General features: G+C 37.9%; 2 protein-coding genes across 5 annotated transcripts in view; both read right to left on the bottom strand.

Annotated features, from left to right (window-relative positions):
• CR1 (complement C3b/C4b receptor 1 (Knops blood group)) overlaps positions 1–12,447 on the bottom strand; it is a 113,799-nt gene extending 101,352 nt beyond the window's left edge. Inside the window, exon 1 of the mRNA XM_065871209.1 lies at positions 12,330–12,447. Coding sequence (XP_065727281.1) covers positions 12,330–12,447 — 118 coding nt within the window. The remainder of the gene's footprint in view (positions 1–12,329) is intronic.
• Positions 12,448–19,311: 6,864 nt separating this feature from the next.
• The window catches only part of CR2 (complement C3d receptor 2), a 34,160-nt gene continuing 29,338 nt past the window's right edge, over positions 19,312–24,133 (bottom strand). For 2 of the 4 annotated variants that reach the window (XM_065872331.1, XM_065872314.1), the window contains 2 exons: positions 22,819–22,924; positions 19,312–20,013 (listed from right to left, as the gene is read on the bottom strand). In XM_065872331.1, coding sequence (XP_065728403.1) covers positions 22,834–22,924 — 91 coding nt within the window. In that variant the 3' untranslated portion in view covers positions 19,312–20,013; positions 22,819–22,833. Of the gene's footprint in view, positions 20,014–22,818; positions 22,925–24,133 lie in introns of those variants that run through there. The other 2 variants (XM_065872338.1, XM_065872324.1) reach the window with 1 other exon arrangement.

A 24,133-nucleotide genomic window follows, 5' to 3' on the forward strand; every position in this document is an offset into this window, starting at 1 on the left:
AGAATTTTTAATTTCATTTATTGTGCTGTTCATTATTGTTTGTTTGCTCGTTAGTTCTTCCATGTCCTTGTTAAATGTTTCTTGTATTTTCTCCATTCTATTTCCAAGATTTTGGATCATCTTTACTATCATTATTCTGAATTCTTTTTCAGATAGACTGCCTATTTTCTCTATTTGTTAGGTCTGGTGGGTTTTTACCTTGCTCCTTCATCTGCTGTGTGTTTCTCTGTCTTCTTATTTTGCTTAACTTACTGTGTTTGGGGTCTCCTTTTTGCAGGCTGCAGGTTCGTAATTCCTGTTGTTTTTGGTGTCTGTCCCCAGTGGCTAAGGTTGGTTCAGTGGGTTGTGTAGGCTTTCTGGTGGAGGGGACTAGTGCCTGTGTTCTGGTAGATGAGGGTGGATCTTGTCTTTCTGGTGGGCAGGTCCACATCTGCTGTGTGTTTTGGGGTGTCTGTGAACTTAGTATGATTTTAGGCAGCTTCTCTGCTAATGGGTGGGGTCGTGTTCCTGTCTTGCTAGTTGTTTGGCATAGGGTGCCCAGCACCGTAGCTTGCTGGTCGTTTAGTGGAGTTGGTGTTGAGATGGAGATCTCTGGGAGTTTTTCATCGTTTGATATTATGTGGAGCTGGGAGGTCTGGTGGACCAATGTCCTGAACTTGGCTCTCCCACTTCAGAGGCACTTCCCTGACACCCGGTCAGAGCACCGAGACCCTTTTGGGATGTCTGAGGTCTTCTGCCAGTGTTCAGTAGGTGTTCTGTAGGAGTTGTTCCACATGTAGATATACTTCTGATGTATTTGTGGGGGGGAAGGTCTCTCCACGTCTTACTCTTCTGCCATCTTGAAGCTCCTTCCCCCTTGTATTGTTTTAAAAGAGCTTTCTAAATGTAAAGTAGTGAAAATTTTAATTGGGTAGGATATTTGCATAAGTTCCAATATTTAACATTTGTTAAACTTGACTTTGGGCAATCAAAAATGGATAAAAAACAAGGAGAAATGAGTAGGTGCTTCCTTCCCCCTTTTCCCAGGATAAGAGGAAAGAAATTTATCACATTTCTTTTTCTTTTCTTTTTTTTAAAAATCCCTTGGTTTTGGATTGTTTTGAGGGTATGGTGTTTAATGCTTATTACGTTAGACTTGTAGTTGTAAACACTGACAACACTTCAAAAAGTTTTGAATGGGCCCCACTCCTGAGAGATTCTCATGTAATTGTTCTGAGGTGGGCTTTGGATGTAGCTATTTCTTTTAAGAACCAGTTCTCCTTCCTCCCATTCCTAAAATGAGCAGACCTGTTTGAGAACCACTAGACTAATGATAGTTTTTCCTGTTTAAAGGAGATGAGTAACTTGAGCTGAAGCTCTGCCTCCTTAATTAGCTTTGTTTTTATTTTGCTCTGTTGAGTGCTTTGTTACAACTAAATTATTGTGTCATTATTACTGTTTTATTGTTAAAGAAATAAGTAAACAATTTGTGTTTGAGTTAAAAAAATAGTTATTGTAGAAATTTCTATGCTTTCTCTTTTTTTCTCCAATATGTTTCATGATGTAGCAGTAACCTATGTTGGAAGTCTGTTGCCAAGTCAGCACAAAGAAATTTCAGCACGTGATTTGTAGACAAAGCTCAACAACTATGAAAGCATATTTTTAAATGCATATTTTAAATATTAGACTCAGCTACTACCCCTTAAGACCTCATAGGTTTAAGTTAAAGTAATAAAAATACCATTTAGAGTCAATCAATATGTAATCAAGAAGAAATATATGCTGGAAAAATACCATTTTACTTTAGTTTTTAAAATCTCTTTTTTCTTTTTTAATCTCTTGTTCCTCCCCACACTCCCTACTAATTAATTCAAATAATGGAGGATAGATTGAAACCAATCAATTAACTGGTCAATTTTTTCAGTCTTCAAAGAACCAACTTTTGGCTTTGTTGATTTATGTTTATCTTCTTTTTATTTTTACTAAATTTTTCTTGAGTTTATTTGGTGTTCTTTTTTAAAAAATGAATTTCTTGAGATAATTACTTAGAATTTTTTATTTTCAGCTTTTCATAGTCTTAAAAAAAGCTTCAGACTATTATTTTTATTCTAAGCATTGATTTAGATGTATTCCGCAAGTTTTAATGTGTCATATTTTCTTTTCTTTCAGTTTAAAATATTTGATAATGACCATTGTAGTTTCTTCAATGACCCATGGTTTACTTAGAAATGTTTTGCAGAATTTACAACCATTTGAGGAATGTTTTTAGCTGTATATTTATTATCAAGTTTTGAGATTGATTGAGTTTGTTTTATGGCTCACCATATGATCAACTGAAATAACTGTAGGTGTATGTAAAAAATATGTGTCTGTGGTAGAGGGTGCAGTGCCCTGGGTATATCAGTGAGGCACAATCGGTTAATATTTGTTTAAATCTTCTACACAGTTACTGATTTGTTGGGAGTCTGCTTATTCTACCAGATAATGTTCCATCTATTGTACATGTGTCTTATTTCTTTTTCTAACTCTGTCCATTTTTTTATTTTTATATATTAATATATACATAGTTTTAACATTTTTATTTAGGTACAGTAATGTACCTTTATATATTTTAAAATTATATTTTCTAGTAGATAGACTCTTTTATTATTAGAACATATCTCTCTTTAGTAATGAATCTTGACACAAATTCTATTTTGTCTACTTTAGTTATAAGGCAATTAAGAAACAAATAACAAGTTTGTAGATTTAATCCTCAATATATCTATAACTATTTTAAATATAAACACACAATGATAATTTAAAGACAAAGATCGTCATAATGCCACATTTGTCAAATCAGCTTTCTTTTGGTTCATTTTTGCATAATGTGTTTTCCATCTTTTTATATTCATTCATTCTGTCTCTGAACATGTATATTACTTGCTTTGTATGGAACACATAGTTTTTATTTTTACTTTTATTTATTCTTTTATTTATATATTTATTTATTTAGGCTGCACAGCACAGCTTGCAGGATCTTAGTTCCCTGACCAGGGATTGAACCTGGGCCCTGGCAGTGAAAGCACGGAGTGCTAACCACTGGACCACCAGGGAATTCCCTGTAGTTTTTATTTTTAATTAATTATGATAGATGTTCCCAAACTTAGTTCACAGCACTCTTGGGGTCTTAGTAATTTGTTCACGTCATTCCTAGCCAAAAAAGAAATACTTAACAGTTTTATTTATTAAATAACTGTACCCAAACCACTTAATAAGTCTTTTGCCCACCATAATTCTTAGTAATAGAATGTTAGACACTGCTCAACTTCTCATACCTTGGAATCAGATTATAAACTGCCACCTAATTTCCTATACCATTAATTTTCATTTGGTACTTTTTCTTTAACACAGCCACTGCTGAAAACCCAGCTTTGCAAAGATTTGATGTCACCAAGCAGAACTTTCTGCAACCTAATGTAACTGGGAGCTACTCTGAGCTAGCAGTTTGCAAAATACGTGAGAGATATCAAATATTGTTTTGTTTCCACTGAAAATTTAAAATATTCCTTAGGTCTCCTGTGAATTTATGAAGGCCGCCAGGGCACCTCAGCCCACAGTTTGGGAAATGTAGTAATATGACAGTCTTTGTATTTAAAGTGGAATTGTCTGTTTATATTTAATATAATTATTGATGTCTTTGGGACTCAATCAATCATCTTACTATTTGTTTTTTATTTATCCTATATTTTCTATGTGCTTTATCCTCTTCTATTTCGCCTTCTTATTGATTATCAATTATACTTATTATTTTACTTATTTCTTTTTATTAGATTATTATCAACATAATAATAATCTACTTTTATTGTTCCTTTAAAGATAATGTGCATCCCTCCAACATAGGAGCACCTCAATCCATAAGGCAAATACTAACAGCCATAAAAGGGGAAATCGACAGTAACACATTCATAATAAGGGACTTTAACACCCCACTTTCACCAATGGACAGATCATCCAAAATGAAAATAAATAAGGAAACACAAGCTTTAAATGATACATTAAACAAGATGGACTTAATTGATATTTACAGGACATTCCATCCAAAAACAACAGAATACAAATCTAGAAACAATAAATGCTGGAGAGGGTGTGGAGAAAAGGGAATACTCTTGCACTGCTGGTGGGAATGTAAATTGATACAGCCACTATGGAGAACAGTATGGAGGTTCCTTAAAAAACTACAAATAGAACTACCATACGACCCAGCAATCCTACTACTGGGCATATACCCTGAGAAAACCATAATTCAAAAAGAGTCATGTACCAAAATATTCATTGCAGCTCTATTTACAATAGCCAGGAGATGGAAGCAACCTAAGTGTCCATCAACAGATGAATGGATAAAGAAGATGTGGCACATATATACAATGGAATATTACTCAGCCATAAAAAGAAACGAAATTGAGTTATTTGTAGTGAGGTGGATGGACCTAGAGTCTGTCATACAGAGTGAAGTAAGTCAGAAAGAGAAAAGCAAATACCGTATGCTAACACATATATATGGGATCTAAGGAAAAAAAAAAAGGTCATGAAGAACCTAGGGGTAAGATGGGAATAAAGACACAGACCTACTAGAGAATGGACTTGAGGATATGGGGAGGGGGAAGGGTAAGCTGTGACAAAGTGAGAGAGTGGCATGGACATATATACACTACCAAACGTAAAATAGATAGCTAGTGGGAGGCAGCCGCATAGCACAGGGAGATCAGCTTGGTGCTTTGTGACCACCTAGAGGGGTGGGATAGGTGGGATGGGAGGGAGGGAGACACAAGAGGGAAAAGGTATGGGAACATATGTATAAGTATAACTGATTCACTTTGTTATAAAGCAGAAACTAACACACCATTGTAAAGCAATTATACTCCAATAAAGATGTTAAAAAAAAAAGATAATGTGCATCCTTAACATAGTAGCAGGTAATTAACAATTATAACTTCCCCAACAATGCAAGAACCATAGAAATGCTAACTCTGTTTACTTCCCTCCTGTCTTTTGTTCTATCATTATCATGTACTTAAATTCTACATACATTTTAAACTAACACTAGTCATAATCAATGTACACACTGCAGGCTGTTTGCTGGGCTGTAACCATTTGCTGCTAACCTGGACCCTAATGGCAATGGATTCCCTCAGCAGGCTCAGCTAAAGTTTTGAAAATCTGTGTGGAAATATGTGGTAGGCTAGATAATGAGCTCCCAAAACATCCATGCCCTAATCCTTGGAAACTGTGAATGTTACATAAGATGGCAACAGCGCTTTGCAGATGTGATTCATTTAAAACCCTTGAAATGGGAAGATCATCCTGGATTATTTGGATGGACCCTAAAGTTAATCACAAAGGTCCTTATAGGAAAGAAGCAAAGGATCAAAGGAGACCGAAGAAGATTTGAAAATAGTGCACTGCTGACTTTGAAAGTAGAGAAAGGGGGCCATGAGCCAAAGGCTGTACGCTGCCTCTGGAAGGTAGAAAGAGCAAGGAAACCTATACTCCACTTGAGCATCCAGAAAGAACACAACTCTATGGACCCACTGTAGATTTTGACCTCCAGTACTTTAAGAGAATAAATTTCTGTTGTTTTAAGCTACTGAGTTTGTGACAATTTGTTATAGCAGCAATCAGAAACTAACACAAAAGATAATGGCACATGGTGTTAAAAAGTTTGAATTTGTAGAGACCTGGCTTTGAATCCAATGTCTTCTACTTACTAGCTGTGGGGCTTAGATGAGCTGCTTAAATTTCTCTGAGCCTCAGTTTCACCTTCCTAAAAGTGATAATAATATTTACCTAGTACTTTCGCTGAGAGGGTCAAAGATGCAAAGTATTTAGTAGCATCTTATACATAGAAAGCACTTAATAAATTGTCATTATAGTAGTTATGATCCATAGAGAAAGGTAGATGCTAACAGGTAGATTCGAATATTCTGCAGAAGTGGGCATGCTCACTTTGCTTCCAAGAGCTTATTTTCTACCTAGGTGTTCAGAGCTAGTTTAGAATAAACTTGTCTAGTTGGAAAAGCCCTGAAGGACCTCAGTGACCAGTGATCTCAGAAGTTCTCCTGAATGAGTGTGCCCCAGATTCAGGCTGGGATTTAATCTCTGCAACCCATGAGTTCTATCATGGTTCCCACCGGACCACTGACAGACAGGAGAATTCCTGAAGAAACTGGATCCAGCTAGCCATTAGGTCTACAGAGTTGCTAAGTTCCTTTTTCCTGTTTAAGGGCTTTAATCAGAATGAGGGGACTTAATCTGTGTACCCTACTTAAGCAAAAGATGGTGATCCAAGGAAGTTCATATTACTTAATTATTTTTTCCTAATATTAGACAGTCTTATATCTATCACTACACATTCTCTTTATTAAACCAGCAATTGTTAAGCACGAGTGCCCTTGCCTATGTTTCTTTCCTCATCTTGTACCACTGTCTCCTCTGACTGGGCTGTAGTCCTTCCCCGCCACAACCCATTCTCCCCCTTCTTTATGATGTATATTCTTTCTTCTTTCTGTGATATTCGCTCCATATGATTACTTTTATCTTCATTCTGACTTTCACTCTTCTTCCAGGTCTCTGCTAAAATGCTGCTTCCAAATGAAATTGAGCTATTTGTAATGAGATGGATAGACCTAGAGTCTGTCATACAGAGTGAAGTAAGTCAGAAAGAAAAAGACAAATACCGTATGCTAACACATATATATGGAATTTAAGGGAAAAAAATGTCATGAAGAACCTAGGGGTAAGATAGGAATAAAGATGCAGACCTACTGGAGAACGGACTTGAGGGTATGGGGAGGGGGAGGGGTGAGTTTTGACAGGGCGAGAGAGAGTCATGGACATATACACACTAACAAACGTAGTAAGGTAGATAGCTGGGGGGAAGCAGCCGCAAGGCACAGGGATATTAGCTCGGTGCTTTGTGACAGCCTGGAAGGGTGGGATGGGGAGAGTGGGAGGGAGGGAGACGCAAGAGGGAAGACATATGGGAACATATGTATATGTATAGCTGATTCACTTTGTTATAAAGCAGAAACTAACACACCATTTTAAATCAATTATACCCCAATAAAGATGTTTAAAAAAATAAATAAATAAAATAAAATAAAATAAAATGCTGCTTCCTTTTTGAAGCCTTCCCTGACCCTCCCAGGGATTTTAAATCTGGACTACTTCCCTCTGCCCACCCCCATAATAATTTCTAATTGGACACTTTACTTTTCCTTTTATATCACTTACTATAAGTTGTGTTTTTTATATTTGTGTGCTTCTAAAAATAGCTATTTCTTTCAATGAGTATTAGACGTGCATATTAGACATGCATAATATGAAGGCAAGAAGCCCCATGATTTTTGCTCCTCTAAACTGATACCTAGTCCAGGTGCCTAGCACTCAATTATAAGCAGTCTGTGCATATTTGTTGCAATGAATAGATGAATGATGAATTACCTACAAAACTTAAAAAAATCAAGAGTCCGGGCTATATCCCTAAAAAGCTCTAATTCAGTGGTTGTGGGTTACAGCCCACAAAATTATCTTTTTAAAAAGCTTCACAGGTGATTTTGATAGATAACAGCACTTTGAGAACCACCATGACAAACAGGAAAAAGCTACCAAGTATAAAACAACTCCTGTGATTTCAAATGTTATGCCTTCACCTTTTCTTTAGTTGATATGTGGGATGAGATATTCATCTCGTCCATTGATGCTGGACAAGGGAAGAGATTCCAAATGGACCTTCTGGTGTCAAAAGTTTTACTAGGAGAGGCTGAATGTCACAGCAAACCTCACAAGGAGAAGACAGAGATCTAAAACAAAAAAGCAAATGGAATGGATAGTTCTTGGAATGACATTACTTTCCTTTAATTACCTAAAATTCTTACCTGAGTTCTGGGTATAGTATATGGAATAATTAAAAATTCAAATTTGGATAATATCCCAAATGAAAAAGAGTATATGAAACTTCACCTGAGAAAGCTTGATCTAGTTTCTTTTTCCTCCTTCATTGCCAATCCCTCAAATTATGGCTGGTTCCTATGATAACTATATTAATATGAACTATGTAAACTCAAGATCTACAAGAGTTTACAAAAAAACTTTTTGTATAGCTTTATTAAGATATATTAAATACAGTAATTGTACAATTTGATGACTCTTGACATATGTATGCACCATGAAATGATCACCATAATCAAGACAACAAACATTTCCATCACACTCCCTAGAGTTTCCTAATGTTGCTTTGTAATCCATCCATCTCTCTATCTCCTTCTCTAGGCAACCTACAACCTGCTTCCTCTTACACAGATTGATCTGACTTCTAGAATTTTATATAAACTGAATCACTCAGTTTGTACTTTTTATTTTTGTCTAGCTTTCACATAGCATAATTATTTTGAGAATAATCCAGGTGTTGCATATAAAAATTTGCGTGGTTTTGTTTTGTTTGCTGAATAACGTTCAGTTGCAAAAATACACCTTAATTTAGTTTACCCTTTCAGCTGTTGAAGGACTTTTGAATTGTTTCCAGTTGTTGGCTGTTACAAATAAAACCGCTATAAAAATTTATGAACAAGTCTTTATGAGGACATATGCTTTCATTTCTCTTGAGTAAATACCTAGGAGTGAAATGCTTAGATACATGTGTGTTTAACTTTCTAAGAAACTGCCAAAACTCTGTTTCCAAAGGGGTTGTATCATTTTACCAATAAGCAATGTATGATAATTCTAGTTACTTCACCTTATAGCCAATTCTTGGCATGGTAAGCTTTTAAAATTTTAGCCATTCTGGTGGGTGTATAGTGTCATCTCATTGTGATTTTTGTCTTGGATGACACAGTCCACTTTGAAATACACCTGACTCAAAACTTCTACTCAAGGCAGGTTGATTTATTCTATACTATAAGTACAAACTACCCTTTATTTCTTCCATGTCTGTTCAAACATGAGCTGACAACCTGGAGTATGCTCTGCTCCCCATACTGCATACTCTCCTTTATTGAAGGGACCTGAAAATGTTTTGCTTAAGTAACTCTTTAAGTTAAAGAAAAAAAGAGCATTCACTTTAAAATTTTTTATATATTTTATATTTAAATATTTAAATATATTTTATGATATATATTAAATGTTATATAATTGGTGTATTATATAATATATAGTATGTACTACATACTTTGTTATAATGTATAATATACATTAGATTTTCTATATGGCATAATATAATATATACTTTGGTATTAAATAATATATGATATTTAATATGCACGTTATGTATTATATAGATTAATATTATATATTATAATCTATACAAACTATAAGAAGTTAATATTAGATATTACATTATAATATATATTATATAACTAATAAAGCTGTTATATATAATTATATGTTTGCAATATACAATGTAATCATACATGCTATATAACAGCATAAATATAGCATAATATGATTTATAATATAAATATAACAATTTATATATATAAAACAGTGTGTTATATTACAGAATATAACATAATTATATTAATTTATATGTAATATGTTATATTATGTATATTTAAATGTTAAATATATTTAAACATGTATGTTTACCAAGTGAGGGCGCCAGAGTCTGCTCCAGGTCCAAAGTGGTCCTAGCAAAGCTTCACTAGTGTGCTAATTTTTATGTAAAATAAATATCCCTGTGAAACATGCTTTACAATCTTTTTTTTGGATTTACTCCTCTAGTGCTGTTAAAGCCATGCTCCTTCCACCCAGGTTAAGATCACTGGATCTCCCTTTTCAATCACCCCATGGCCTTCAAGCTCTTGTGTGACTTCCTAGTAATGATTTTGTAGATCCCCATGGGGATTTTTCAGGTTATAAAACCCTGTCACACACACTACCTCATCTGATTTTTACAATAACCCTCTCAGATAGCAGAATGCCAATTATGTTTATTTTATATGTGTGGACTCTCAAGATCAGGAATGTTAATTGACTTGCTGGGTTCAAGGCTCCCAGTTAGTAAGTAGCAGAGGCTGGACAAACCAGAACACTGGCCGCCTAATTAAGGAGATTTCATAAAACCCCACCACCCTACCACCCTGTATGCATACACCTTGGAGGCATAACTCTCTCTTACATTTCTTTCAAACTCCAAAGGGCTGTGCACACTGTCAGCATTCCATCAGCATTTTCTTTAGCTAAATTACTTGGGCAAGTAAATTACTAGATAGTTTAGTTTAGGCTGTTTCACATTTTGAAGTTATTATGATGACCTTAGGAAATTTTGTTTTGTAATTAATAGTGTCTGGCAGGGAGGGGGAAGGGTAAGCTGGGACAAAGTGAGAGAGTAGCACTGACATATATACACTACCAAATGTAAAATAGATAGCTAGTGGGAAGAAGCTGCATAGCACAGGGAGATCAGCTCGGTGCTTTGTGGCCACCTAGAAGGGTGGGATAGGGAGGGTGGGAGGGAGACACAAGAGGAAGGGGATTTGAGGTTATATGTATACATATAGCTGATTCACTTTGTTATGCAGCAGAAACTAACACAACATTGTAAAGCAATTATACTCCAATAAAGATGTTAAAAAAATTAGTTCTATAAATTGAACAAATGTTACATTAAAAATAAAGAGATAAATTGACATTGAAAAAAATAGTGTCTGTGATTGTACTATAATAGTAATTTAATAAACACGGACAGGCTACAACAACATTTCAGTAAGAAGGGAGACAGATAGCCACAAAGTCCACAAAAATTATAAGCACAGGGCTTCCCTGGTGGCGCAGTGGTTGAGAGTCCGCCTGCCAATGCAGAGGACACGGGTTCGTGCCCCGGTCCAGGAAGATCCCACATGCTGGGCCCGTGAGCCATGGCCGCTGAGCCTGTGCGTCCGGAGCCTGTGCTCCGCAACAGGAGAGGCCACAACAGTGAGAGGCCCGCATACCGAAAAAAAAAAAAAAATTATAAGCACAGATTGCTTAACTTACTTGGCATGCTTCTCTTCTGAAAATAAAGCTTTAGGTTTTATCCCATTTCTTCAGTGAACAGGTTCTTTTATGACGTCTAAGGAGATAAGATATTAATAGCAATTTCTTTGGAAACTTGGTTTTCCTTCTCCTCTTAGAAGAGAAGGCACAATCAAATAATGAATGGGGCTTCCCTGGTGGCGCAGTGGTTGAGAGTCCGCCTGCCGATGCAGGGGACACGGTTCGTGCCCCGGTCCGGGAGGATCCCGCGTGCCGCGGAGAGGCTGGGCCCGTGAGCCATGGCCGCTGAGCCTGCGCGTCCGGAGCCTGGAGCCTGTGCTCCGCAGCGGGAGAGGCCGCAGCGGTGAGAGGCCCGCGTACCGCAAAATAAATAAATAAATAATAATGAATGCAAAACGTCTAGTGACGGCGAAGAGCAAACGGAGTTGTCAAGAAGAGGCTGGACAAAAAAAGACTGTCTCTTCAACCAAGATGTTGACATGAGTCTAAGCAACTAAGAAGACTTCTAGGAAAGCCAAAAATAAGAAGAGAAGGGTTCTAATCTCGGTTTACCTGTTTGAAGCTAACGGAAGGAAGGGAGGATGCCACATCAAAATTTTCATGATAGTTTTGTTCTAAACAATTGACTAAAATGGGACAATATGTAAACATCTCTACACTCTCCTTCTACTGGTAACCGTTACACTGCGGGTTCTGCAGCTTAGCTAGCTCTTCTAATCCCAAGCACCTGGGATCTGTAATGATGGCAGTGGTTGTTTGGGGTGTGGGTGGGGTGAATATAGCCGGATGCAGGGCACTTTTCAGGTGATAATTGCACCCCCTGGACTGCTTGTCCAAACACTCTCGTGAACAAAGAGCTGAAGTAATGACGATAAAAATCAAGTGGCAGGCCCTGTGTTAGACCTTTGACAGGCTTTATGCCATTTAGGTACCAACCCCATGAGGTACAGAGATCAGTATTCGCATTGACAGATGACGAAACACATGTAGCAACTTTCCTCACAATTAATATGTTTCTAGGATTAGAACCCAAGTTTGTCGAATTTCCAACCCCCCTTTCTTTCCCTGTGATCAGCGCCGCACTGCTATAAGCCAGTCTCTGTATTAACACAAAGGCAAGCAATTCCGGGCAGCACCTGTTCATCGTCTGCGCTGAGCACAACATAAGCCCCCCGAAGAGAGGAATTCGACCAGTGCCAGCAGGGTCCCGGGACACAGAGGGGAATCCCGGAGCCGACTTGCCTTCTCGCGCGCCTAGCGCATGCAAAGAGACACTTTGGGCGCGAGGTCCAGCGAGGTAGTGCCCGCCGCGCCCGCTCCCACGCCCGCCCGCATCTCACCCCAGGCCGGCGGCAGCGCGAGCAGCACCAGAACCGCCAGGAGGGCTCCTCCGGGGCAGAAGGTAGGGAACGCTGGCGGCAGGAGAGGCTCCCGGCTCCTCGGAGAAGTGGCTCCCATCGTCCCCAAGGGCCTCTAGTAACCAGATGCGATCTCGGAGAAAATCGAAGTCAGTCAGGGGAAAGTGCAGCCGAGAGAAGTGCCACACACCCGGTTCCGCTCCCAGGGTCTGAGAAGCGTGGCGGAGGTTCCGGGACAAAAAGCTTTTGACCACAACTTCCCCTTGGTGAGCAAGGTCTTGTTTACTCCCAGTTTGCATTGTTTCTAACAAGTATCACTCCCAAAGACCACCTTAGAGATCCAGGTACAGGAGGAAAATCTGGCAGCGCTTTCAGCTCCTTGATGTATTCCGCGTGTGAGGATGGGCAGTTCCAGACAAAGGCGGTGGATTCTCACAACTTCCCTTTTTACACCCCTGCGCGACTTTTCCCCTTCTCAAGAATCCACGTGGGTAGGTCACCTAAAGAAATGCCTGCTTTCTCTGTTGAAGCAACTGTTGCAGGCAGCATGCTCAGTGTACAAGGAATATGAAGAACCAATTTCTTTATGTTGAATTGAGATACACCAAGCCACCGAAAGATTTTTTTAAACGAGAGTGACTTAATCAAATTTGCATTTTTAAAAGTATTATTCTGTCTATAGTATAGAGACTGGATAGGAATAGGGCAATAGCGGAGACCAGCAAGGAGGCTTTTGCCATCATCTGGGTGGGGTTTGGTGGTGACTGTGACTGGGGATAAAGTAGACAATTAAGAAAGATATTGCAGATGAACAAAATTTGCTCAAGCATTGGATTTTGGTTAATTTCTTTCTTAAAGTTAGTGGTGAGAAAAAGAAGGAAATCTATAGTTAGCCCGAGGATTCAAAGTGAATGGTAGTGCTATTTATTGAAATAAGAAGTATGGGGGAGGGAAAGGTAAGAATTCAAAGATGAGAGAAATGGGAGTGTGTGGTAGGCAGAATAATGGTCCCCAAGATGTCCCCGTCCTATTCCCCACAACGTGTGATATGTCACCTTATGTGGCAAGAGGGATTTTGCAGGTGTGATTAAATTAAGGAGTTTGAAATGGGGAGATTATCCTGTATTATCTGGGTGGGCAACATAATCAAAGGGGTTCTTATAAGAGGAACGCAGCAGAACAAAGTGGGAAAAGGCAATGTCTGAAGCACAGATTGGAGTGATGCTGCCACAAGCCAAGGAATGCCAGCTACCTCTAGAAGCTGGAAGAGGCAAGGAACAGATTCTTTTCTGGAGTTTTCAGAAAGAGTCAGTCCCACCAACACCTTGGTCCAGCCCTGTAATACTCATTTTAGACTTCTGACCTCCAGAATTGTTAAAACAAAAATCTGTGTTGTTTTAAGATTCAAGGTAATTTGTTATAGCAGTAACAGGAAATTAATATGGAGGAGGGAGGGTAACCTGATCAAGGGAGAATGTCAAAAGCTCTTTGGATTTTTAACTGAGAAAGTTATGGTCATTGGGCAAATGGAGTTTCGTGACAGCCAGGAGGTGTGGGAATGTTCTAGGAAAAGTTTGGGAATATAGGTAGTTTGTTGATTATGAAGCTGGACTTCTAGTAAGGCCCATAATGAGGACTTCTGAAAAGGAAATGGATGGAAGAGGGTTAAAAATCTCAGGAATTGTTGGGTCTGTTAAGGGAGAACATGTACAATAAACAATAGAAAGATCAGGATTCATCTAGAGGTTTTTAAAAAATTTTGTTGAAGTATAATTGATGTACAATATTAGTTTCAGGTGTACAACATAGTGATTCAAAATTTTTATTGCTTATATTCCATTTAAAGTTATTATTGGCTATATTCCCTGTGCTGTATGATATACCCTTGTACCTTATTTATTAATACATAGTAGTTTGTACCTCTTAGTTCCCTACCCCTATCTTGTCCCTCTCCCCCTCCCTCTCCCTACTGGTAACCACTAGTTTGTTCCTTATATCTGTGAGTCTGTTTCTGTTCTGTTATATTCATTCTTTTTTTTTAATTAATTAATTAATTTGTTTTTATTTTTGGCTGTGTTGGGTCTTCATTGCTGCACGTGGGCTTCCTCTAGTTGCAGCAAGTGGGGGCTACTCTCCATTGTGGTACGTGGGCTTCTCATTGCGGTGGTTTCTCTTGTTGCAGAGCATGGGCTCTAGGCACGCAGGCTTCAGTAGTTGTGGCTCAAAGGCTCTAGAGTGCAGGCTCAGTAATTGTGGCACATGGGCTTAGTTGCTCTGAGGCATGTGGGATCTTCTGGGACCAGGGCTCAAACACGTGTCCCCTGCATTGGCAGGTGAGTTCTTAACCACTGCGCCACCAGGGAAGCCCTATATTCATCCTTTTGTTTTATTTTTTAGATTCCACATACAAATGAGAACATACAGCATTTGTCTTTTTCTGTATGACTTATCAACCAGAGGTTTTTAACATTTTTGTGTATCATGGACCACTTTGCCTGTTTAATCAAGCAGGACCCCTTCTCAGAATTATTTTTTAAATGCAAAAAATAAAGTACATGGGATTACAAAGAACACTGGTTAAACAGAAATACAGTTCTAGCCACGAATTTTTGGAGGTCTGTGGTTCCTAAGACAAGAACTCCAGATTTAAAAATTAGTAGAAACAAGAGCCACTCATTTCTGAAGCAAGAGTCGAAACAAGTCGTATGGAGAGTGGAGTAATTCCAAATATCAAATGCTGTAGAGAGGAGAGGGGGATGAGGGTTGAAAAGATATTGTAGCAGATATTTCAGTAAATATGCTAGCTCTTTTCTCCTCCATGCATAGATATGATTCATGGTGGAGTAAAGACACTCAAGGTTGAAAACTATTCTCTACTCAGTGTACTTTCACCGTTGGAGACCCATGTACACACAGTCCAGCAAACCTATATCATTCAGCATGTACAGCCTTAGCTCACAAAAACAATCCAGAATACTGTCTTACTTCATTTATCCCTTTTATTCAAGTCTCACTTCCTACCCTCACTAGTTGAGAAAGGGCAGTGTCCCAAAGGCCAGATATATTCTTAATTTTCCATTGCTTTCCATTAGACTCTCTCCCAAGACTTTACTGCAAGAAACGTCTACTTTGATCACATCATTCACCACACTTCCTTTTTAATACTTTAATACCACTCTATCAAGGATTTGATATTATCCTTTCAAGATATTCTCTACAGAGCAACGGAAAAAGAAGCCAGATCATGGTAGACCATGGAAAAGGGAATAGAAGATTCAATTCCCCAGGCTTACCTCATATGCTATCAGAATATGCCACTCATTACCACTTCTTTTTACACTAATCTTCTAGCATCTGCTTCCTTCCCTCATATCTTGAAGGTTTTAGCTCCTAGCTCATGGCAAACTCCTCTACTGTTACTCCTGTCATAGTCCTCAGTGAATTGATATTCACAGTGATGGTATTTTCCAAATACCTGGCCTTTCGGCACCTTGACCTCTTCTCTGCCAATGATCTTGTTCTTCCTTCTACTCTGCCACTTATGCCCATGGCCATACCTTAGACCCTGTCGTCATTAATTACTATAATCCCTTCATAATTTTGGCCATCCCACTGTCCAACCACCAGTCCTATCCTTCTATTTCACCTCTAGTACCCTGATCCCAACAATCTTTGTATCTCTCAGTTCCTACAGTCCATTGATCTTACTGCCATCTCTCAATCTCAAACCCCCTTAGTGTCCTCACTTTCATCCTTACCAGGTTAAATTCCATGATCGATCATTATAATCACTATCTTGCATACAACCTCGGCTTCTTTGCCCTTCTCCCACTTTATCATATTTATTAAACGAACAATCTTGGATAGATTCATTTCTCCATAATTTTGCCCCTGTACCCATGAAATTGAACATGGTTGGAGAAAAACACATATCCATGGGAGCTAGTCTGTTTAATGACAACTCATTTCAAATGGACCTTTGTAATGCTGCCTGGTGTTCTTACTATACTTACCTAGTCCATTTACTCTCTCATTCTTCCAAGAGACTATTTCAAATTTTTTATTTTGACATTGAACTCTGACTTCTCCTCCATCATTATTAGTCTCTGTTTATAGCTTTGCTTCTTTTATTTTCTAGAAAAAAAATCAAAGAAAACTTCCACAAACTTCTTTCATTACTTAACACCAATACCTCTATCTGGTTTATATAGTTTCCTTATCTCCTCTTAGTATGGTTATACTGTTCACACCCTTATCGAAGGCTAACTTCTCCACTAGTGCACTAGATTCAATTTGTTCTTACTTGCTCAAAGACATCACTCCAGGAATTCCCCTCTTTCTCCAGAATCATTATTTTCCCCCTTTCTACTGGATTTTACCATAAGCATGCAAAAACATTTCTCCAAATGCAGCAGACATAGTCCCTCTTTGATTTTTTTTGGTTTGTTTTTGTTTGTTCTATTGTGTTTTGTTTTGGTTTTTTTTCACCTAATGTTTCTTTTGCTTGGAACACTTTCTGACCAGATATCTATCTGCATGGCTACCTCCGTCATCTCCTTGAGTTTTTTTGCTCAAATGTGATGTTCTCAGTGAAACCTTCTCTGGCCACTATTTACAATTGCACATCCATTCAGAACTTCCTTTCCTCTTTCTCTGCTTCATATAATTTTTAAAATTTTACTTATTTTTTCATTTTACTTCCATCTGACAATCTTCTTGTTGTCTGCCTCTCTTCACTAGAATAAAAGCTACATGAGAGAACATGTCCATTTATCACTGCTATATCCCACAACCTAAAACACTACGTAGCACACAAGAATGATTTCTACAATTGTTTGTTAAGTGAATAAATGAAATTAGTAAATCAGCTAAGGTCAACCCCTTTTTCAGAAAATTTGGTGGTAAAGAGAAGGGAGATAGTTTAAGAGAGAAAGCATGGATGGTTTGGGGAGGATTTGTTTTCAGGCTTGGGGGTGGATATTTGTTGCTTTAACTGGGCCCCTTCTTCTGGAATTGGGCCCCTGATTTTTCCTCTTTTCCACAGTTCCATGTGGTTCAGGTGGACCAAGGTTTCTCAAATACAACACTATTGACACGTTGAGCAGGCAATTCTTTGTTTTGGGGGCTGTCCTGTGCACTGTAAGATGTTTAGCAGCATCTCTGACTTCTACCCACTAGATGCCAGTAGCACTCCCCTCCTCCAGCTGTAACAATCACAAATGTCTATAGACATTGCCAAATGTCCTCTGCAGAGAGGAGGTGTGAATGCCCCACTTGAGAACAACTGAGGTAGATCAATCCTATCCCTAGCTCTAAGCCTGGACAAGCAGCCTAGGCCTTGTCATCTGCTTATTTCACTGCTCTCATCCTAGTAAATGGTTGAAATGGGGACATGTGATCCTAGTTGGACATATCAGAGGTAATGAAGGCACTTTTGCAGGAGTTATTGGACAAGAGAAGTTCATTGTGCTGGAATGCTAAGCTGACGAGATGTGCACTTGGCATCATGAACAAACATTTTGCCAGTTTTTAGGGAGTGTCTATCAGAGTATGAGTCCAGCAAGAAAAAAACAGAACCAGGAAATGGAACAGAGTCCTGAGGATATGATTTGAATAGTTAATTCACATTTTGACTTAAGCCAGCTGCATGCTTGACCTTTTCTGTCATGTGGCATAATAAAATTCCTTTTTGGTTTAAGCCAGTGTGAGATGGATTTCTGTCATGCAAGTGGGTACTGGCTTGAAAATATTTGTAGGTGGAAAAAAGAAGCCAGTGATGAGAGATGGTATTACTGAGGGAGCAGTATCCTGGAAGAAACAGAAAGGGATGAGAAGAGAACTGTATAGTCTGTAAAAAGTGGTAGGTGGAAATGAGAATAAGATGAGTGGGTATAGATAAGCTTGGAGGTGAAGGGAGAGGAAATAGAGTTATCCTGTGATGTTTTCATCCTCTGCTATGATAAAGAAGGAGAATAGAGTAGAGACGAAGGTATAATAGAGCAGATGGCTTGAGGTGCAAGAACAGATGAGTTGTAGAAAGGAAAATGGTACTGACTGTGAATGAATAAGATACCAAACAGCATACTACTTCTGGGTATATATCCAAAAGAACTGAAAGCAATGTCTTGAAGAGATATCTACACACCCATGTTCATAGCAGCATTACAAGCTAAATGTCCACTGATGGGTGAATGGAATAAAAAATATTGTATATACATACAGTGAAATATTGTTCAGTCTGAAAAAAAATTCTGACACATGCTACAACATAGATGGACCTTGAGGACACTATACTAAGTGAAATAAACCTGTCACAAAAAGACAAACACTGTATGGTTGCATTTATATGAGGTATCTAAAGTAGTCAAATTCATAGAAATGGAAAGTAGAATGGTGGTTGGCAGGGGCTGAAGGATGAAGGGAATGTGGAGTTACTGTTTAATGGATATAGAGCTTCAATTTTGTAAGATGAAAAAGTTCTGGAGATCTGTTGCATAGCAATGTGAATATACTGAACGCTTCTATACTTCCGAACTGTACACTAAAAATGGTTAAGATCGTAAATTTTATGTTACATGTTTTTTTAACCACAATGTTTTAAAAAAAGATGTCAAACAGCATACACAGTCTAAGAGAAAATGGGGAGAGTAAATCTGTGGTAGCCAATGAGCAAGATCTTATTTTCTCAATAATTGAAATGTTGGAACAGAGCAAACTGACAGCTGGATTTAGAGTGTGGAAGGAGAGAATGAGTGCCCTGGGGGAAAGTATTGGCTTGCTAAGCCTTGAGGATGAGGGAACTGAGTTTGGGGGTTGAGAGTTTGGCTAACATGACGAAGTGGTGGGATCCAGAATGCATCAACGTTAAATCAGGAACTCTAAAAACCCTAAGACTATGCCGTTATTCAAGAGTTCATTGACTCCAGAAGAAAAAAAAATCACATAAGGCAAGTGTTTTTCTTTAAAGACAACATTTATTTGACTGATGAATGTACACATTATCAAATGACATTTTACAAGCAACTACAGTTACTTCAGAATTAAACTTCAGAATTAAAACTTGACTCCCATAATTTACAAAAATTGTGCAAATTGGAATTACTGAGCGATTATGCAAAGGCAAAGTATATACGATGAGAAAAACTCAAACCAAGAGGAAATAAAAGTGAAATGTTTAACTATATCAGAGAAAGATACTCCTATTAAAATAAAATCAGACTTCCCCCAAAATGTATGCCCATCATAACCGCAGGATATGCTTCATACTTTGCTTAAATAATTTAAACCACACTACAACCAAAAGTATATGGTAACAGTGAGTATGCTGATTATAAAAAGAAGAGTCTAGACACAAGGACAGCTCTTTTTAGTGCCTTCCTGGAAAAGGTGACAATTTTCAGAGCTATTTAACTGTTTATATCCATAGCCTGGCTCCAAATATGTCACAGGTGAGGCTTCAAGAAGTCCTTGAAGAGCACGTAGCAGTAAAACTGGGCTTCCATCTTTATCATCAAGCAAATTTTCTTTGTTCTGCTTGAGGCTAAGTGCATATAGGAGCTAAAACTTATGAAATAATCTCACTGATGTTGAGACCATGCCAACAGACTTGCTGATATTAGGTTTCTCTCCAACCAATGTTCAGTTGGGTTCCAAGCAACAAGGCATACTGAAATAGATGAATTTCTATTTAGGAGACAGCATGAAAGGCAGTGGTATAACTCAAAGTTTAAATATGAGCTTTAACATTCTCTCTATATATACCAATTAAAAGTGCTATAAATAATGGAGCATCAAGCCTATGAGAAGGTATCATTCAATTAAGTGGTCCTTCTTCATATAACATGAAGTAAAGCAAATAATAATTAAATTTTATACTGATAAATATGAATAAAAATAAATGAGGGAGAAATTGAAGCAATGGCTTCATTCTCACTCATTCAAATATTCATTCAACAAACATTTAGGTAATAACTTTACTTTGGGTTCCCACGGCTTTGGATTTAGAGATCACTCTGGTAGTCTCTCCTGTTCTCTTCTTCTCTTTGGCTACGACTCACTAGCAACAAGGAAGCTTTTCTTCCTCAACTGCCACAGCAGTTTTTCTGTATCTTGTTTTTAGCACTTAATCTTACACTATGATATGTATATGTCTTATTTTTGTTACTAAAATAAGTTCCAAGAGGGCAGAGGTGGTATCTTTATTTTATATCTTATAGATTATGTAGGAGAAAGCAGTTTGAAGTCAGATTGGAGCTTGAATTCTACCTTTGCTAATTACTGACCCCCAAGTCTTTGGCCAAGAGAGCCTTTTCGCCTTGGTTTTCTCGGCTGGGATATTATATGCTCACCTAGGTATTATCTTGGAATAATACACACCTTTTAAAGCTATAGTGAGGGCTAAATGAGATAAGGCATGAAAAAGCCTCAGCGTACGGCCTGGGCTTAGCAAACTGTCAAATGTTCACACCCTTTCTCTCCTGGGAACCTCAGGGGGACTCTTCATGTTGCCTGTCAACCTTTCTATACTCCCTATCATTCAGGTTTCAACTCTCATGGTGACTATTTAATACCTTCTCATTTCTCCTTAAATCTCTAACATCTCCTTTCCTAATCTCCCTCTCAGCTGATCATTTTTCTTTTTATTCACCGAGAAAACAGAAGCAACAGAAGAGAACTTCCACATGTGCTTTCATCATCACATCTCCCCACCTACCTTCATCTGCACCCATATATTCTACCTACCCTCCTGTTACTAAGGCCATGCTCCTATCTAAGGTCTACTCCTCTGCTTAAGTCCTAGATCCCACTCCTTCTAGCTTACCCAGATGTTGCTCCAGCAATTCGTCCTTTTATTTCCTGCCATCATTTTCCCCCTTCCTGCTAAATATTCTCTTCAGCTTACAGGAATAACAGCTATTCCTCCACTCTTAAAAATACTTCCCTTTACTTCTTATTCTTGCCATTACTCTACTTATCTGCTCTTCTTTATAGAAAAACTCCTTGAAAGAGTTAATATCTCCTATTTCTCTCCTTTCATTCTCTCTTAAGGTCACTTCAATCAGCTCTAATTTGCCTCTTTCCTCTACACCAAAACTGTACTTGTCAAGTTCACCAGCAAATCTTGTGCTGCTAAACACAATGGTCAGTTTTCACGACTAATCTTTCCCGATCTCTCAGCAGCATTTGACAGGGTCTATCAGTCCCTCCTCATTAAAGTTCTCTCTTTGCATGACTCTAGAGCATCACACTCTGGGGTTCTGTCCTGTATCAGAGCTGCTTCTTCACCCCTGTTTTGGCTCCTCCCCACTCCATGACTCCTAATGTTGGAGGATCCAGGGCTCAGCACTTGGACCTTTCCTCTTTGCTAACCTCTTTCACCCCCTTGCTGATCTTACTCAGTTTCATTATTCTGTACATCCATATACTGACAAGGCCCAAATTTGTATGCCAAGCCTGGTCCTATTCCCGAAGTGCTGACCTGTACATCCAGCTACCTTTTCGGCACTTGTACGTGGATGTCTATTAGATATGTCACACTTAACATCTCCAAAGTGTAACTTTTGCTTTTCATTCTCAGTTGCTTTTCATTCTCAGTTGTCATAATTAATGGAAATTCTGTCCTTCCAGTTACTCAGGCCAAAGAACCCAGGCATCATAGACTCCTCCCTTTCTCTTATATCCTGATACAAACTGTCAGCAAACTCTACTGTCACTATCTCAGGAATGCATGCAGAATCTGAACTCTTCTTACCAGCTTGTTGGTAGCCACTCACAATTTATTGGAGTTCTGTGATAGGGTCCACAGGGATTCCCCATCTTCCACCCGTGGCTACCTACACTCTCTTCTTAACACAGCAGTTAAAGTGATCATTTGCTTCTCTGCTTAAAATCCTCCAGTGGTTCCCATCTCAGAATAAACACTAAGCTCATTACAATGACCTAGCATACTCTGTAGGGTCGACCATCCTCACCCTCCTCCTGTACCTCTCTGGTTTCGTCTCTGCCGCTCTCTCCCTTGGTCAGTCCACGCAAGGCCACACTGCAGCAGGAACACACCACCTTATTATGATCTTTGCACTTACTGTTCTTTCTTCCTGGAATGCTCTTTCCTTTACAAGGCTAGTTCCTTACTTCACATTAGTCTTTGCTCAAATGTCATTTTCTTAGTGAGGACTTCTCTTCCAACTACCCTGCCCTATCTATCCCCTTTCCTGCTTTCTTTTTCTCCACAATACTTATCATGTTCTTATTTATCTTATTCTTAATTATTTTTCTATTTATTTAAATATTTGTTGAATAGATTAATAAATTTTAACAAAAACAGGGACACAGTTGGCAATGTGAAATAGATAAGTTAACAATTTTTGTGCATGATTAGTAAAGACGTGCAACAGAACCATATATATTTAGTACTATGCTTAGTGATACATTTAAATTGAAGGAAAATTTGACATATGAATTAATAAGATACCAGTTTGTCTTTTGATTAGTTTGCTAGGTTGTATGGATCAACAGAATATACTTCCAGTGTTTCTAAATGAACGTCTTCTTTACGGCTTGCATTTGTATAGTAATTGCTAAGTGGAAGGAAAAAGAAAAAAGAAATTATTTACTCATTGACTATGATTACTATAAAGGTGTAAAAGTTGTTTCCTTTCCATAATTCCCAACACCAGGTAAGTACTTTTCACGGATGATTTCATTTTATTGTCTTAAATATCCTGTGAGGTAACCCCCATTTTTTGGAAAGACCCATGAAAATAACTTGCTAAGCTGCTAAGTATCCAAGACAGAAGTTGATATTAGGCAGGACTCTTAATGACTAATAACTATGACTCCCAGACTGAAAAAAAGTCATAAGCTTTCATTTTATAATATGATCATAAATTTACCTTTGGGGAACCAATCTTCCAATGTAACTTAAAAATAAATTTTTTAGATTTGATGTTTAATTCAAAATCCTTACATAGTCATGCAGCACTAAAAGCTTTAAATTATTTTGAAGACAGTTTTACTTTTATTCTTTGAAAGCACATGTACTTTGCTGTGCTTCTAAAACTCTTTGCCAAAATTAGTAAAGGACAATAAAATGTGATTGTACCATCATGTAGAACTCTGAGATAAAGTAATACAAAATTATTGGGTAAGAAAGATTACTGTTGAGGGTACTTACAGCCTGTCACTCACTATCATATTTAAGAGGTCAACTTACATATTTAAGGGGAATATACATTAAAATTATTACAAAATGGTAACTTTTAGGTTAATGTGAGATTTAGGTTTTATTAAAATATCTTAGAAGACAAGAAAAATAATAACATAGTCTCTTCTTCACGTGTTAGGATGACTTTTAAAAATATTTAATTTTGTTACTAGACATCAATTTTCAAATGATTCATTACTCATCTTACTTACAAAAAGTATTGAAGGCAACTCAAATGTCTACATCAAGTATCAGAAACTAAATTGAAGTCAGTTAGAAAATGGAAATAAAACAAGTGAGTGATGCTTAAGAATTTAGTTTAACATATATGTTTGGTTCATATCAACTGAGGCACTTACATATAGTATTTGATAAAAACATGTTAATAACCTTAATAATCAGACTGGAACATTATGAATTATTTGAGCTTGTAGGCATTCCTGAACTTTGCAATGCTCTGATAGCAAACTTAGTAGCAGGAAGGAAGGAGATAGAGACCACATTTTCTACTTAAATTTCTATTTAAATTACCCTTGGCTAAAATTATCTTCTAACTTCCTGTGAGGAAAGCCATGCAAATGAC

This window comes from Phocoena phocoena, chromosome 1 (genome assembly GCF_963924675.1).
Source record: "Phocoena phocoena chromosome 1, mPhoPho1.1, whole genome shotgun sequence".
Classification (NCBI taxonomy): domain Eukaryota; kingdom Metazoa; phylum Chordata; class Mammalia; order Artiodactyla; family Phocoenidae; genus Phocoena; species Phocoena phocoena.